General features: G+C 46.0%; 1 protein-coding gene across 2 annotated transcripts in view; it reads right to left on the reverse strand.

The window, feature by feature from the left end:
* IPO8 (importin 8) overlaps window positions 1-18,472 on the reverse strand; it is a 2,228,954-nt gene that overhangs the window by 1,697,974 nt on the left and 512,508 nt on the right. For both annotated transcript variants that reach the window (XM_069628533.1, XM_069628532.1), the window contains one exon: window positions 14,666-14,822. In XM_069628533.1, the coding sequence (XP_069484634.1) occupies window positions 14,666-14,822 (157 nt within the window). The remainder of the gene's footprint in view (window positions 1-14,665; window positions 14,823-18,472) is intronic.

Here is an 18,472-nt window from a genome sequence, read left to right on the forward strand (position 1 = left end):
CACCCTGGCACCTTTCTCGGTGTGCTCCCTGTTCCAACTTGCCCAAATATGGTTTGGCAAGATGGAGCAGCCACCCTTTTGTCGCTGCCAAACGCAGTTTTGATGCAATGGTGCTCCAAGGAGCCAGCGCACCCATTTTGCTGTTGACTGCAGAAGCACAGCTTAGTTATGGATAGGAATTCTGCTGAGCGTGTCAATGTAGCCCACAAAACCTATGGTGACAGTATGGGATACATTACTCACCGTAATCGTATTTCTGATGCTTGTATCTGCTTAGATTCACATGCTGTGCATAGGCCGACATCTAGTGGAGGCTGCAGAGTATTACAGTTTGTTTTTCGAAACTCGAAAAGGGGCGTTGAACTAGGGCATGCAAGTTACACTATCCCTAGTGTGACGTCCACTGTACCCATGATCCCTCATGCGTGTAGGACCCTCAGATTGTATTTTTTCTGACATGAGGTAGCATGAGGAGTAGCGTGAGTACATAGTTTCCAAGCAGATAGATGGATAAGACTACAAGCATCCATGCGCCTTCTCTCAGAGGGGAGGAAGGGTGGGCGCATGTGAATCTAAGCAGATACAAGCATCAGAAATACGATTACAGTGAGTAATGCATCCCTTCTGAGGCTTGTGGAATTTGCTTAGATCACATGCTGTGCATAGATTAGCGAGCAGTACCTGAAGGAGGTGGGATGTGAGAAGGGTGATGAGCAAATAAGTGTCTTAGAACCGCTTGTCCCACTTGTGTATCTGCCTTGGAATAAGTGTCAATGCAGTAGTGCTGAGTAAAAGTGTGAATAGAGCTCCATGTAGCTGCTTTGCAAATGGTGTCAAGGGGTACATTTGCAATAAAAGCCAGAGTGGCCCCAGTACCTCTAGTGGAGTGGGCCCTTGGCGTAAAAGGCAGTGTCTTTTCTTGAAGAGAGTAGCACAGCTGGATACATTTAACTATCCATTTAGAGATGGCGCCTTTAGAGACGCAATCTCCTTCTCTGCCTGTAGCTACGGAGACAAACAGTTGATCTGTTTTTCTTAGCGGTCTGGTCTTGTCTACGTAGTAGAGGACCGCTATTCTCACATCGAGTGTGTATAGTTTCACCTCAGCAGAGCTTTTGGGTTCTTGGAAAAAAGCTGGTAGCTCAATGGATTGGTTAACATGGGATTTGGAAATAAACTTAGGTGAGAACCTAGGGTGAGTTCGTAAAACCAGTTTATCCTTATGTATACTAAAGAAAGGATCCTGCAGTGACAGAGCCTGAATTTCACTGACCCTTCTTATGGATGTAATGGCTACTAAGAAGGCAGTTTTATAAGTTAGGTGTTTGAGACTAGCTTTATGCATGGGTTCAAAGGGGGTCCCATGAGTTTAGCAAGCACCACATTAAGGTCCCACCCTGGTGGTGGGTTAGAAATTGGAGGGTGGAGTCTCTTCACCCCTTCGATAAAGGCTTTGACAACTGAAACCTTCCACCATGACACCTTGTTATGGGAGGTGGTGTAAACTGACAGCGCCGCCAGGTGTACTTTAAGTGAATTAAATACCAACCCTGCATCCAGTAAGTGGAGCATGTAGGTGACCATATTGGAAGGCGTGCAATCAACTGGGTTGATTTGTTTATTCTGGCACCAAATTACAAATCTTTTCCACTTATCAAAGTAACAGTGCCTTGTGTTAGGTTTCCTTGATTCTTCTAAATTGAGATGGCCAAACTCTATGACTTCAGGAGCAATGCTGCCAAGTTCATCGAGTTGGGTTGAGGATGCACTGTTTGTCCTCCGTGCCGGGAGAGTAGGTTGTACCAGCACGGGAGTCTGATGGGTTCGCACACCGCCAGTTTGCGCAGGTGCGAGAACCACGGTTGTCTCGCCCACATAGGAGCAACTAGGATGAGCGTCATCGATTCCCTGTGTATCTTGTTGACCACCTTCCTCATCAGACGGGTTGGTGGAAAAGCATAGGCAAACATCCCTGACCAGTTAATCCGTAGAGCGTTCCCCTTGGAGCCTGGCTGGGGGAAACTGGATGCGAATCCTGGGCACTGTCTGTTTTCGCTTGTGGCGAATAGGTCTATAGTGGGGAAACCCCACTGTGAGAGGAGGTCTCCAGACACCATTCGTGTTCTTCTGGGAGGGGATCTCTGCTCAAAGTGTCTGCTAGTGAATCGAGATCCCTGGAACATGTTGAGACGACGGGTAAATGTTCCGTCTGAGTACCCATATTCAAATTTTCTGGGCAAGCCTGGACAGATTTGGCGAACGAGTGCCCCCCTGTTTGTTTATGTAAAACATTGTGGTTGTGCTGTCTGTTAAGATCTGCACCGACAGATTGATTAAGTGGGGTTTAAACGCCCAAAGCGCTCTCAAGACTGCCAGAAGTTCTAGCAGGTTGTTGTGATTCTGAGCCTCTGTGCAAGACCAGAGACCCTGAGCTGTGTGTTGAAGGAGGCGTGCTCCCCACCCTGACAGGGACGCATCTGTTGTGACTACGGCCTGTATTTCTGGATCGTAAAAGGGTTTCCCCTTTGAAACATTCTCTCTTGCCCACCAGCGAAGACTTTGTACTAGTGCTGGCGAAACAACCACTAGATCGTCCCACTGACCACTTGCCTGAAACCACTGTTTCGCCAACCATTCTTGCATGGGATGCATGTGCAGGCGCGCGTGGGGAACCAGGTAAATGCATGATGCCATCATACCTAGTAAACACATTGCTTTGCGCACTCTTATCTGGCAAACTGACTGATATTGAGGAATTTGCAGTAACAGATTCCGAATTCTTTCCTCTGATGGAAAGGCCAACCCCTCTTGGGTGTTTAGAACAGCCCCTAGGAACTGTTTGAGGTGCTTGGCACCAGGCTTGATTGTTTTCTCGTTTATTGAGAAGCCCAATTGAAAGAGGAGGTCAATAGTTCTTTGAATGTTGTATCTGCAAATTACGGGGGTTTCCCCTGTGATGAGGCAGTCGTCCAGGTAAGGGTACACTGGGATTGCCTCCCTGCGTAGGTGCTCCGCCACCACCACCAGTACCTTGGTGAAAACCCTTGGAGCCGAGGATATGCCAAAGGGCAGCACTTTGAACTGGTAGTGCTTGCTGTCTACCTTGAAAAGCAAGAACCTTCTGTGCGCTGGGAACATGGAAATATGAAAATAGGCATCTTTCATGTCCAATTTTGCCATGTAATCTCCTCTCTTTAGTAGGGGGATTACCTCTTGGAGTGTAGTCATGCGAAATTTTTGAGGCTTGACATACTTGTTTGCAGGGCGTAAGTCTAATACTGGGCGCATTGTTAGATCTTTTTTTGGCACAAGGAAGTAAATTGAATAAATACCTTTGTTTACCTGGTTGCCCGGGACGAGTTCTATCGCGTCTTTTGCAAGAAGAATGACAATCTCCTCGAGGAGGATTCTTTGGTGCTCCAAGGAGTGTATTTTCTGTCTTGGAAGATGGTTGCAGGGGCGTTCCAACAGTTCGATACAGTATCCCGCGGACACTGTTGACAGCACCCATCTGTCCGAAGTAATCCCTTCCCATGCGTGGGTGAAGGTGGAAATGCGCCCCCCCTACTGTGGATGCATGGGAAGGGACCCAGAGCGGAATGTCACTGTTTGTTGGGAGGTGTAGTGCCTCTACCTGGGCTGCCTCTCCCTCTACCACGGCCCCTCTTTTGACCTCTGGCGAAACCCTGGGTAGCCTGTTGGTTGCCTCCACACAATGATCCTTGCCCTTGAAAGTAGTTAGACCCCGAGAGCGCCAAAAATTATTGTTCCCTTGTTGGTTTGTGGGTTTATTAGTTGTCCAAGGGACTTTGGGGTGTCATATTCGTCCTTGGCTGTTTTGAGCACCTCCTCCACCGCTTTCCCAAACAAGACATTTGGTTCCACCGGCATGTCGATGAAGGTAGCTTGGGTTTCGGGTTTAAAACCAGACTGCCTCAGCCAAGCGTGTCTCTTAATTACTGTGCTCTCTGCGATAAGCCGGCGTGCATTGTCTGCTGCGTCAAAGGTAGCCTTGAGAATGCATCCGGACACCGACCTTCCTTCCGACGCAATCTGGGCCAACTGGCTCTTTAGAGGTTCAGGTGCGGAGGCAATGAGGGCCGCTACTTGTTCCCATTGGTGACAATTGTAACTTGCCAGCAGAGTGGTGGTATTAGCAATTCTTGCCTGATAAGCGGAAGTGGAAGCAACCGTCCTTCCTAGCCCATATACCTTTTTGCTCTCATTTTCTGGGGGAGCTTCAGAAGATGCTAGAGGTGTCCCCGCCCTCTTCCTGGTGGTTGTGACCACTAATGAGTCGGGTTTAAGCTGACCCCTTATGTAAAGTGGGTCTGAGGGGGCGGCCCTGAATAATTTCTCTATTCTTGGGTTAACTGCCCGGGTAAGATTAGGGGTGAGCAGAGAAGGGTCAATTCTGTGTTAAATAGATTTCAGAATTGGTATGGCTTGGGCAATGGATTTTTTATCCCCCATAATTTGCTCTGCAAAGTCCCTTTCTTCTTGAGCCCCCTGAGTGTCTATCTGAAAGTGGGCTGCAGTTTTAGCTAAGACCTCGTTCATTAACGGCTAATTATCCACAGGTGAGTCATTCACCGGTGGGTCCTTGGGAATAGAGTAGTCGAGACTATAGGCCTCTGCCTCGTCTTCCTCCTCCTCCTCCTCCTGGTCCTCATCGTCTCCATAATAGTCGACCCCTGCCTGGTCGTCCAGTGTTTGTATCTCAGGATCTTCAGCATACTGCTGGTAAGGTTTAATAGAGAATGGGTCTGAAATCAGCCCCTGAACTGGAGTCTCAGTACAGAGTCTTTTAAAAGGAGGATGAGGGTCTTTGGATCCCAAAGGGGCAGAGGTAGTAGGGGTATTCTGATAGCTCTGGGAGTATCAGGGTTCTTCTCGTAAAAATTTGCCATTAAAGACATTCTCCTCATCACTATGTCGATGTCTTCCGAGCTCCATTCTTTGGAACTGGGAATGACCCTTTCCTGCTGTGGTTCCTCTTCTATTCCCATATCCTGGGGAGTGGGAGGGACAACTTTAGACCTAGTGACAGGGTCAGGATTCTTGGACTTCTCTAAAGATTTGTGTTTCTCTAAAGATTTGTTTCTCCTTCTGAATCGGGTGTTCAGAGGCTTTTTTCTGCTGTTTCTCCACTTTACCAAGTGTACAAGCATGTTTCCCTGACTCTCTGGCTTTCCCTGAATCTTTCGACGCCTGGCGTCGAGATTCGGAGCTGGGTTCATGAAGTTTTGGAGTCTTAGAGGTGGGACGGTGAGACTCAGAGGCAGACGTCGAAGGAACTGTTGGAGTCAACTTTGAACGTGCTGCTTGGGGATAGAGGTCTGATTCGTCTTCTGACGATCACACCTATGTGACCTTAGGTAATGTGGCACTCTTAGCAATCGTAGACGGTTGCTGTGTGTTATGAGGTGACCGTGACCTGGAACGCCCAGAGGACACTGATTGTGGGGTTAGTGTAGTGTGTGGGTAGAGCTCTTGCCGCTGGGTGTTGTCCCCATAACTGACCCGCCGGACAGTCCTCCGAGGTCAGGGGCTTGCACTTGTGTGCCCAACGACACCCCTGTGCCCTCACCGTCCGATACGGCGGCGTTGCTGCCATCACTGAAGGAACCCACCGCGTCCATGGCCTCGAGCTGCTTGGCGTAGTGGGCCCAACGTATGGTGGAGCGGTCCTTAAGTGTCTTTGCTTTGAAGAGTTTACAACCTCTGCAATTTGCCTCCGGATGATCCCTAGGAAGACACAGATTACAGGTGTTATGCTTATCTACCCACAGGAACTTACGGTTGCACCTGGGGCAGAATTTAAATGGAGTACTCTCCATATGTTAATATCTGGCAGTGGGCAAGTGTATGTAGGAAAATAAACGAGTGTGAGTATGTCCACCCCCCACTCTCCCTACTTGCAGGGCCGAGGCCAGAGGCCTTCCGAGGCCCAAAGTCCATCATGCCGTCTCGACGGCTGTTCGTTCTCCAGTACGAGCGTCGATCTTCAGAATCACAACGTGGGATTTTAGGAACATGGTTTGTTTGTTAAATTTATGATAAATGGCTAAAACCAGGGAACTCTGCAACTATGCTTCCGACAAGTATGGTGGAAAAAAACAATCTGAGGGTCCTACATGCGTGAGGGATCATGGGTACAGTGGATGTCACACTAGGGATAGTATTACTGGCACGCCCTAGTCCGACGCCCCTTTTTGAGTTTAAAAAAAAAAAATGAATACTCTGCAGCTTCCACTAGATGTCGGCCTATGCACAGAATGTGATCTAAGAAGATTCCACAAGCCTCAGAAATATGTTTATTATTGAGTGTTGTGCAATATTATCACCTGCTGGTTTCATTGTCTAGTGTGTGTGTTTGGGCCTAGAAAGTATATAGTATTTTTGTACATTCTGTCTAAATTGAATTATTGTGTGCCTCACTGTGTGGACTCATTGTGGACCCCCTGTCCCAACTCACAGTTTCCTGAGAATAGCTTTGAATGCTCTTCATTGCTACCTTCTTTGGGTTTTGGCTAACCTCGCAGAGATCCAATGTTCACTATACGTAGGGTGGCCTTCTAAAATCTGTCCACCAGGTCAGATTCTACAAATCCATCTCAACAGTCATCTCTAAGTCCCACTGCTCAAGGGGTAGTACAGGGGGATCCTTTGCCAGAACTCTACCAAATCATGCCCGGTAAGAGAGGTAAGGTCAGGACTTTGCACCTGTACCGCCTTATGGTGAAAGGGAGAAAGGGTGGACACAGCTATGCATGGTCGCCCCCCTTAATCGGATTATACTAGAAAACACCCCTAGGGTTCCTAGATGTGCCTGGCCTGTCTACTTCTATATTATGTTGCATTGCAGGGGATCCAAGAGTGGATGCAGAGGTAATTTTCAAGACTGAATCCGGCTACGCGGCTTTTACAAATTCTGATGAGACCCTTCCTGATGCTCTGAAGCTGGACGAGGCAGACACAGATGCAGACCACTACGTGTCCCATGATTGCAGAAGACCTCCAGGACACAATGGAAGCAGGTAGAAGTGAAAAACAACAGGCTAAGGTTGCAGGCGACTTAAGTGGTGAAGACAAAAAAACTGCTCCTGCAATATCCCCTCCCAGAGCTGGACAGCAGTTGCTGGTGGGCTGTTCTGTTCACAAACTGGAACCCATCAGAGTTCTGGCAGACGGCAAGTGCAGTCTGCTGACGGTTCCACAATTTGTTGGATTTGCAGTTGTTGGGGGGTCATTTTTGGAGGAGGCAAAGCACTTTTAAAATCGCTGTCCATTACGTCTGTCAATTGGAATTAAGTTAATTTGATTGTGCAGGTCATTGAATTACAATGGGACAAGCAAATGTATCCAACAAAGGAATTCTCGTTATTGATGAATCTGTATTGGAACCCGGCAAATGCAAATTATGCAGTTATTATCATCATGATGGCCCAGGAGAACTAGGATGCAGTTCCCTCCTTCACTCCACATGATGCAACCTAATAGGTGGCCCAACCTCCTATGTGATGCTCTGCATCTTGTGGTATCACTAAGCAGACCCACCGAAGCTGCTCAGCGAGGGGAAGCTGGCAAAGGGTACAGTTTATATGCCAAGCTGCCCTTCACTCCACAAGGAATCCCTCTCTCCAGCTAAAATGGTGGTGGTGAGTAGCATTACTGCTTACACAAATTGATAAACTTTATGTACCTTATTGTTATTTGCTGCTACTGGTCTACATAATCTACGTTGGTCACTCCTGTCTGTGAGGGTCAGCACTGACCTGCATAATCTTTGTTAGTCGGTACTGCCCAACATAATTTGCAGTGCACAATACTGCACTACCTGTGCTAAAGTTATGCTTTTAAAAATCACCAGCCCAACTCTGCGGCCAATAAAGTAAGCACTGTCTCATTGTGTCCCTGCTATCCCACCCGTGTACTTTCTTCCATTATATTACTACTCCATTCACCACTATTACCCATCCTACTTCTTCTCAATGCTCGCTCCGGCCCTCCCTCATGGGATCTCACTGCATGCTCTCTCTCACCGCTCCCCAATTCGACTCTCTTCCAATTCTTCAGTCTTCCTGCAAAGGACACCCTAGCTGCTCCTCTCCCTCACACCAACTCATACCTAATTGATCTTGTCCATCTTGTACCAGCTTCTCCCACAGCCCCTACTCTCACCACTCCGGGCCTCTGGAAACTGACCACTTAGATTCCCATCAACCCAAACTGTCAGGGATGGACGTTTCCTCTTCCTCCTCCTCCTCCCCTTTTTTTTTGGATCTAGATCCTGGGGTGGACCAGTGCGGGAGGGTCACCTGGGTGAGGGGCCTTTGGGGAGTGGAACACCGGATGGCGAGATGTGGTATTCCCCTTCCCTGCAACACCTTTACCCCATCAAGTAGGATAGTTATGAACTCAATCCCCCCACCCTTTTTCAACACAAACATTTCCTCACAAACAGCTCACTACAAGAGAAAACAGACTAACACCTGAGCAGTATACCCGCCATGTCCCAATACAATGGTCAGACAGGATCAGGCAATTACTGCTGACCCTTACACACACCTGACTTCCATTACACTTTCCCACATGGATAAAAGACGGAGCATGAAAGCTCACTCTGAGCAAGGCAAAGCACACGAGGAAGCAGCAGTTCCAAGATGGCAGTTTAATACAAGGTGAAATCAAAAGAGGTGATGTTTGGAAGTTTTAGAATAAATATTAAACTATGGCATTGCTCTGGGCAACCCTCCAGATCATCGTTCTTCACCTGCCAAGCCATTACAAAAGGGGAAAGACCATATGCAAATCAGGATTAGTCCCACCCCCAAGGGGGTAGTCCACCTCAAACTGCTAGGTCACATCCCTTCTGCACGAGACCACAAGCATCCCCAGACATGTTTCAGCCTTGTTGGGCGTCATCAGTGAGGAGTAGCTTGGGTCTCTAGGCCCACCCACTTCTGGGCAGACCCGTCCCACTCGGGGTGACAAAAGAAAAAACAGAAGAGGTAATGGTTGGAAGGTTTAGAATAAATCTTAACCTCTGGCCTTGCTCTGGGCAACCCTCCAGACCATCGTTCTTCGCCTACCAAGCCATTAGAAAAGGGGAAAGACAATATGCAAATCAGGCTTAGTCCCACCCCCCTTAAGGAGTAGTCCAGCCCAAACTGCTAGGCGAAAGATAGCAAAACCGAAGAGGATTGCAAGGAGGGAAGTGCCCTTGAACTTTTCAACGAAAGACTGTTACTTTCATGAACCTTCGAGAATAGGAAGCGTAAGACCAGGAATCAAGGCTGAAGAATCCTGCATTGTGTGTCGGAGGTACCCAGGGCTCTCCTGCGTCGATAGTGAAGGCGGGGAGAATCGTTTGCCGCTGTGGTACTGTCCTTGGCTCCTACAACAAAGCATTGCCAGTGAAGTCAGCACAGCTAGTGAGTTGGGGAGACTGATACCAGACTGGTCTGTGTTGAAGCCAAGGTTGCAAGCGGCAACATTGTATAGTGAAACCTGAAGAGAACAGTGTATGAAGCGTGTGTGGCAAGCGACGCAAGCACAATTAAACAGCAGATGAGTGATTGAACTTTCAAGCCAACATACGATACCGTAGACCGTGTGGTCCGGCACCACGTGGGTGCTCATTCAAAAGGCTCTGTTAGGTATCCAGCTGAAAGTGGGCAAATGTGAAGAGTAATAAAGAATTGTGAAATCGAAGTGGGTCCTGCAATAGGCCAAGCAAATCCCCATGCACACTCAAAAGTCTTCGATAGTTGACGATTAGTCCAAGCCCAGTGGAGGGAGACTAATTGAAGATTGTGTTAAAAGGTATCTGAGCCCGACTGAGGGGGATCTGAAATCAGAGCAAGACTGAGTGGGATCTGAGCCCGGCTGAGGGGAATTCAGGGTGAACCATGAGTCACCCGAGAAAGAATATCCTACGAGAAATTTGAGGCATACATAATTTGCAAACATTGTGTTGAGAGCATCTGAGCCCGGCCGAGGGGGATCCGAGATGAATAGTGAATCGTCTAAGAAATTGACCACTTGTGAAAATCTGAAAGAGGAAAATAACTTAGTTTGTTTGTCACATCAGGCCCTCTGAATGAAGAGATTTTGAAAAGAGACTTGGACACGGAAAGCCCTGATGTTAATGATTGAACTGTATCCTCGTGCTAGAGAAGCAAGAGACTGTGCTAAGCTCAAGTGTACCGCCTTGTCCCCTGCTGAAAACGTGGGGCAGGGAGGCCAACGGCCTGAACATCCAGACATATCATTTTGTGATGACTTCTTTCTTTTTCATAAACGCTACCCCACACCATCTGTATTCAAAGGTAAGGATTGGCAATAGTTTTTTTAGTATAGGCCTTTTTAATTGGACGAGTCGCCACTGGGACTGTATTATTATTATTTGATGGTCGTAGCTTGTTCCCATCTGTAGATTTAGGATTAGATAGCCGTTTATCACACCCTTGCTGAAGTTTAATAAACACCCTTGAACTGTGGTCACTTGTGTCTGTCTTACTGTTGATACCATGCCTTTTTTACAGGTCCCACTCCACATACATGATGTCAGCGAGTCTAGATGTCGGGCATGAGTGAAACCAATAGCGGTCCCTGATTGGACAACTACTCTCGGAGAAGACGCACATACGCACACTCAAATGACCTTCAGAAGGGATTTCCTGACATGGCAAGGCAGAAAGAAGGCCAAACAACAATATGGCAGAAGAAGCCCGTGAAAATCAATCTTGTGGCATTGCCTTTTTAGGACACTAGACATATGCTATAGACACAAATGTAAACACTTAAAATAATGCAAAAATGGTAAACCCCTGATACCCCTCTTCTGGGCTCAGATCCCCTTTTCCAATGTTCAGAGAATATTCTCTCTCGGGTGACTCATGGTTCACCCCGGATGCCCCTCAGCCAGGCTCAGATCCTTCCTCTTTACACAATTAATCTCCCTCAACCAGGCTTGGACCAATTTCATTTGATATTAACTATCGAAGACATTCAAATGTGCACGGGGTATAGCTTGACCCATTGCAGGACCACTTCCATTTCACAATTCCTTTTTACATTTGCCACCTCTCAGTTGGATACCTAACCGAGCCCTTCGAATGAGCACCAACATGGCACCGCACCACTCTGTATACAGTAGTTCAGTCACTCCTTTAAGGTTCAATTATATTCCCGTCGCTTCTCACATCCGCTTCACACACTGTCCTTTTCAGATTGCTCCATACAATGTTGCCACTTGAAACCTATGTTCAAAACACAGACCGGTCTGCTATCAGTCTCCCTGATTCACCAGCAGTGCTGACTTAACTGCTGCTGCTTTGTTGTAGGAGCAAAGCACAGCAGCAAACGCTCTTCCCCGCCTTGGCTATGGACGAGGGAGAGCCCGGGTACCTCCGACACACAATGCAGGTTCTTCAGTTTCAATTCCAGTTCTTGTGTTTCTTATTCTCAACGGCTCATGAAAGTAACAAAAAGGTCAAGGGCACTTCCCTCCTTGCAACCCCCTCTGGTCTTGCCGTCTTTCTTCTCATATTAAACTGCCATCTTGGAACTGCTGCTTCCTTGTGTGCTTTGCCTTGCTCAGAGTGTGCGTTCGTGCTCCGCCTTTTATCCGTGCTGGGAAGTTAAATGGAAGTCAGATGTGTGTAATGATCAGTAATTGCCTGACTCTGACTGACCACTGTTTTTGGAAATGTCAGGTATACGGCTCAGGTGTTAGTCCGTGTTCTCTCACAGTGAGCTCTCTGTGAGAAAGTGTTTGTGTCGGGAAAGGGTGGAGGGGGGTTGTTAGGGAGGGTATATTCTCAGAAATGTGCTCTTTTGCTGTGGTTTAGGACATGTCATTTCTAGCCTGGAGAGAGTGAGACCTTTTTCCCACTTTCTCATGTATTTTTCTGTGATTTATACTCTGTGTTTCTTTTGACTTTGCAGTCTGACAAACTCCATAGGCATCATGTTTGCGTTGTGACACAGAGCACCTTCAGTGCAGTGACACTGGGAAGTCCCTTAGATTTCCTAAAGGTTTAAATACCTTCTCTTGGTGAAACTACTGTTTCCAAGAGCAGTGAAGTGAAACTGACTTTACTTACATTTTGTAGCTTTCTAGACCCTGCACACACTATCTTACCATAGGGTACTGGAGTATCCCCTTTGTCGAGTTTCTCAGCTAACATTTTTATGTTACCCTTTCTACAATTAACGGCTGGTGGCAGTGGTTTACTTTTTACTACCATTGTGTGTTTTTACCGCGAGCTGCTTTCGTAGCTACCGTAAGGCACCCATGGGTGCCCATTTTGTCAAAATGGGCCTGGCCGTCTTTTTTCGCCATTTCTTCCCAGAAGGCAATTCTTGAGATTTACACTGCGCACCAACCCAGGTTTGGTCCCTTTGTTCGTTTTGCCTTTGGCGGGATTCACAAGTGGGTTAGTAATGACAATCAGCTCCCAATCAACTGTGGTGAAAAGGGGCTTATATTGTACAGAGCTTGGCTCGATTTATCTATGGCGTTCAACACAATCAACAGGGAACGTGTTTGGACAAAGCTCCTGTCTTGGGGTGTCCGTAAGGTCTTTTGACCATAATTATGGCCCACCATGACGGTTCCTCCCTTAGAGTTCCTTTGAATGTCAAGGGAGGCCCTACGGAAAGAAGTGTGAGGCAGGGGTGCATCCTTGCCCCTGCCTCTTTAAACTCTATTTGGCAGATTTGGACAGGGCGCCGGCTGGAAAATCGATGTCGAGTCCTAAACGGCCATAAGCCTATATACTGGGTAGCATATGCAGATTATATAGCCCTGATAGACCGTTCACAGCTAGGACTGCAACATCTGATGTCTGCCTTTGGTCATTATGCAGAGATAAATGACTTACAGGTAAATCCTATTAAATCAAAAATTCTTATTTTTAAGAGACCCAAGAAAAAAACAGGCCAAGCTTTAAATGGGTCCTGTAGAATCAGGTTATTCCAGTGATCAACTGTTGACCTACCTGGGGTTCAAGTTGAGACTAGTAGTTGCGCCCCCAAATCAGAGCAGTTTCATACAATTATACCCCTCATTGCTCAAATGAAGAAGATTCACAGCTCCTTCTGTAAATTCTCAATACGTCAATTGATTGAGTATTACAAAGCAAAGGTTATTTCATCATTGCTGTATGGTCTGAAAATGTCATTTGCACAAACTGTGAACTGGGGCAGCTTTGAGGTAAGATCTAGAAGCGGGTTTTGCATTTGCCAATGAGTTGTCCGATGGCAAGTCTGCGTTATGAGTTGGGGCTCCAGTCCCTGAAGTCAACTATGGATTGGAAGATCTTGCCACTTTATAGGTCAATAATGATGCCTCCTAAGGGATCCCTCTATGAAGAGGCCTTAGTGGAGTTAAATGGAGGTACAAATGTAGCGGCGATGGCAGATGGCACTGCAGAGTCACACTGTCTCTCTTTTGGAACATTGTGACCGTTCAACACTCGAGCTGGTGGAAAATCCAGTTGGAGTTAAGCAGGCACTGTTAAGAAAGGACTGGGTCACACCGATTACCGTAATGCAGGGATTAAAGGTACATGGCTCTTTGTCAATTATTGATTAAACCAAGGGGTTTTCTGGCTAATTATCTGACTTGCTTCCCCACTCAGAGGGCAAGAATACAATTTATGAGAGCCCAACTAAATCTGGCTAAAACAGGGAAGATCTGTTTGATTTATGAGAAGAGGGAATTAAACTACTGTTTGTAATGTGTGTGAGGAAAATGTTACCCAGACTTTAAGCCACTTGTTAATAACATGTAGGGGGACCAGGGTAATTCAAGAAGAGTATTTGGGCAATTTTGTGGATAATCTTGATTGGCTTTCAAGAATGAACTTTTGGGAAAGATTAATTGTTGGTCATGAAAGAAGTGTCACTATTGCTGTCTTAAAGGTAATGAGGACATTGGGCCTGGTCTCTCTTTCAAATAATGTCATGATGAAAGTGGTGCTTATGATGTAAACTATTCTTACTGTATATGTTTTATGTGGAGTTCTGATTTTTGAATTAATTTGAAAGTATTGTTGTATGTGTGGTTCACTTTTATTTTCAGATTTTGTGAAAAGCTGATAATTTCTGCTATAACTCAATAAATTAAAAATAACTGATGCCACCAGCTTGTCTTTAGGCACATTTAAAAGTAACCAAAAATCCCTTTGGTGCAACCCTAAGGTTATAAAAAGTATCCCCATTGCACTGCATTGGAAGATGCTGTGTGCAGTATGAAAAAGTTACCCAAACAGATAACAAGTAAAAAGACAAAAAGGAAATATAGTTTTCCAGTACTGAGAGCCTGAAGGACTAGTCAGTTTCCCCATACTAAATGAGCAAGGAAGGCTTCACTTCTCTGCAAAATGTCAGGACAAGATGTTAAACAAAAGCAAACAGTTTGGGGTCCATAGAATAGGGAGGGAAAGTTGCCTAAAAGAGAAATCTTTAACAGCAGACTACCCCCATGGTCAAACAATGAAGTACCAGCAAATGGAAATTAAGAACCAAACATTTAACAATGGTATGAAGAAATCTGCACATCCAGAGCCTTTTGCTTAACTTTCTAATGAAACACCCCTTTGGTCCCACCATACATGTGATTTAACAGCATAACAAGGTATTTTCAAACTACCTGTACAAGAGCATAGAAGATTTTCAGGATCTGTTTCTGGAGCAGTCCAGAATAATGAGAAGTATCAGGAAGGAGCTGGATAATTTGTTGCTGGAGTCGAGGTAGGAAAATCTGCATGGCTGCTATGAGAGGCTCCCTCTCCTCAGCTTTCTTGTACCTTCAAGAGATGTTCAGATTTAGATCTCAGAGGACTCAAAAGATAATCCACAAATACGAGCAATTAGAAACCATGCACAAAAAAAGTGGAATGAAAAAAGAGGGAACATCTGTCAACAACAGTCACCCTCAAACTAGTGTGTGGGTGAATCTTATTGTAACAAAACAAACACATGTTGATCAAATCAGTGGCCACTACTGAAGCTCCTAGTGTTTCGAAGGAGTTTCCTCTACTGGGCAACAAAGTGTGAAAAGGTCTTAAAACACCATCCCCCAGAAACCAGACTGACAGAATTGATGTTTTTTTAGGGGGAATTCTCAGAAATGTGCTAATTCCTCTCTAGCTTAGAGACTCCTCTACTTTAGAGACCCCCAGAAACTTTGTTGGATTTTTAGGACTTGGATTTTTAACCTGGAGAGAGCGAGACCCTTTTTCCCACTCTCTCACGTATTTTAAAGTGATTTCAAACACTGTGTTTCTTTTGGTTGTGGAGTCTCACAAAATCCATAGGCATCATCTTTTACATTGTGCCTCAAAGCACCTTCAGTGCAGTGGCACGGGGAAGTCTTTCAGATTTCCCAAAAGTTTAAATACCTTCTCTTGGATAAACTACTGTTTGCAAGAGCAGTGAAGTGAAATTGACTTTACTTACATTTGTAACTTTCTAGACCCAGTACACGCTATCTTACAATACAGTGCTGGAGGGGGTTACTTATTATCCCCTTTGTCTAGCTTCTCATGTAACAATTTTATGTTACCCTTTCCTCGATGAATGGCTGGTGGCAGTGGTTTACTTTTAACTACCGTGATGTGCTTTTACCATGGGCTGCGCTCGCAGCCACGGTAAAGCACACAAGAGTGCCATTTTTGTCTAAATGGCCCTGGTCTTCTTTTCTTTCGTCATTTCTTTGTGGAAAGGTCCTTCTTGAGATTCAGTCTTCGCGCCAAACCAGGTTTGGTCCCTTTGTTCATTTTGTCTTTGGCGGGATTCACAAGTGAAGCCCGCCTCTGTCTCCAGGGTGTCTGGTGGGGCAGGAAGCGAGGAAGGTGCCCGAAACTCCCTGTGCTTAGTCTCCTAGGAGACAGGAATGCACCCTTAGGTGATTGGCCGGCTGGCTGTCCGGCAAGCTGGGTGACTGACAGCTAGGCTGGAATGAAGAGAAGAAACCTGCATAAACGGCGAGGCTTTTGGGCTTGGAAGGCAGAGTCGACCACTGGACGAAAGAATCCGAAGAAGAACTTGAAGAGGACGACTGCTGCAACTCCTGGACCGTTGGTTTGCCCGGTGATGCCCTGCTGCTGTGCTGAAACTCCAATTTCGTTTCGACTAGAGAAGCCCTGCAAGGATGACTTCTCCCTTTCAGCAGTTGGTGGGACCAATGAACTCCAAAGTAAGCCACCTGGACATCCTCTCGAAGCTGGTTGAATTACCACTGCAGTCGCTGCTGGAACCGAATAGCCAGGGAGAGGAACACCAGATCATGTGCGTTGCTTTTAAGTTGGCCAAGAACTCCAGAAAGATCTCCGGACTCCCAGGAAGCAGGACTGGCCAAGCCTGAGCCCCCTCAACAGAGTGCGGGGCCCCAGATGCAAGGAAAGCCCATCTCGACAGCCAGAAACCGCAATGTTGCTATTTGCGGTAGATGCGAGGAGCTGAAACACTGAAGAGTCACTTGTTTGAAGATTGCCGGTTGCGGTCGGTGACCGTCCCATTGCAGTGCAGGAGTCCGCAGAAGTCCTCCCTCTTGTCCCCACGACTGAGGCACAGGAACACCAGGATCTGCAGAGCTGCACAGGAACAGAAGCCGCCTGCTGCATTTTTTTTTCAACCTAAAACTACTTTACGGTCTGAGAGAACTTACCTCTTGTTGTGCCACCTTGCTTGATCTGAGTTGAGACTTGTCTCGGTTGCTCTTGTAGAGTTGCTTGCATCTTCTACTACTCACAGGCCTAACAACTTGTGACCCAACATTTGATTCTACTTTTGCTACAAAAATGTCTAAAGCACTGTGCAAGACTTTTACTTACCTGCAAGAAGTGCTTCAGTTCACCTTGAATTTTGCTAACTTAACATTGGCTGGACTGGCTCCCTGAATGACTCCTCTCTCCTTGGTTTATGCGTTTTGCCCTCCGTCCAGGAAAGGGGTAACTGACTTTGCATTGGAGGGGTGGGGGGGAGGGCGGTTGAAAGTACTTACCTAGTTAAGAATAATTGTGTGAATACTTGTCTTATTCTGAAACCTCTTTTCTTTGACACTTCTCTCAATAATGTTATAAATGCAACAGTCCCCAGCACACTAACTATTGAAGTCATCTGAGGGGTAGGAAGTGTCTGTGGGCTGCCCAAAAGGGTATTTACTGATTTAGAAAACTAAGTGTGTATTTTGAAGTGTATTTGTGTGTTGCTTTATATTGCTCCCTTCTGAAGAAAGCTTACTCGGACTGCTAAATAAATATATAAATGCTTAAGCAAGAAACCTTGTGTGGAAGAGTTTATTTGGATACTTGTCACTGTGAATCCCTGTTTAACTCCCCTACCGCTCTTACAGACTTATACCAAAGGTTGGTTTCCTACTGCCAGCAGGTCAGGGTTGTTGTAGTGCACCCAAAGGGTACTGCATACAATCTTGCCTAACAATGTTACGGTTCACTCACTACTGCCTCAACTTGGAAACATCCAAAACAGAGTCCCTTCTTACCGCAGGCAGCTGTCGCTGTTTGCATCTTCAATTATTGGGTGAAGGAATTTGGCAGAGAGGCTTGGAGCATGGCACATAGTTCTGGCTTACGAAATGCTTGTTCAAACTTTGGCCAAGTTAGACTAGATGCCGATTTGCTGGTCAAGTGTAACGTTATATATGCTCTGAGCCCAACCACTTTAACAATGGTTGGCATATCAAAATGCTATCTCTGCCCAATGAAATACTATATATGACAACCAGACACTTGAGCGCTGCCACTGCATAGGATCCCATTGCTACCATTTGGCAAGATTTTCACAGTCTTCCCCTCGATGCAAGTCTAGAAGCCTCCCCAACCATGTCGGATTCATAATGGTTTTCTCAGTATGTAAGTAGTTCCTTTAATAGTGGATATCTGTTTGCCTAGACCAGAAAATGTAGAACCCAGACTAAACTGGGATTACATTCATTGGCATCTACGGCTCGATTTCTGGAACAACTGGTCTTCAGAACTCAACAAAATCATTGGCTATTCAGGATGATTTAAAAGAGATAGCCATTAAAACAAGCTTTTATGTGGTCCCAAACTATGCATATAATGCAAAAACAATTTCACTTGACAGCTACTGCACCACTGCCATACTTTTGTTTTCTCGTAATTCTCTATACCTTTGCAATAGCACGAAGAAACTTGTCCCAACACTGCTGTGAGTGGTTTTATATCCTTTCCCTATGATTTCACCCTCCCTTTCCCTCGACAGTAATCTGAAATTAACAGTTTTGTACATGGCCCAACTAAAAAAAAAAAATGACAGTACAATATGGTTTTGACATACATCACATTGGCGTCTTTGTGCTAATGGTACTCTTTAAATAAATGTGATTAAACTTATGACATCCACTTTGGGAGTGTCAGTGATAGTCACACGATTCTAGCTGCAACTGGAAATATTGTCAGACCACACTTTA

The sequence above is a fragment of the Ambystoma mexicanum genome, chromosome 12 (assembly GCF_040938575.1).
Source record: "Ambystoma mexicanum isolate Mex_15411 chromosome 12, UKY_AmexF1_1, whole genome shotgun sequence".
Classification (NCBI taxonomy): domain Eukaryota; kingdom Metazoa; phylum Chordata; class Amphibia; order Caudata; family Ambystomatidae; genus Ambystoma; species Ambystoma mexicanum.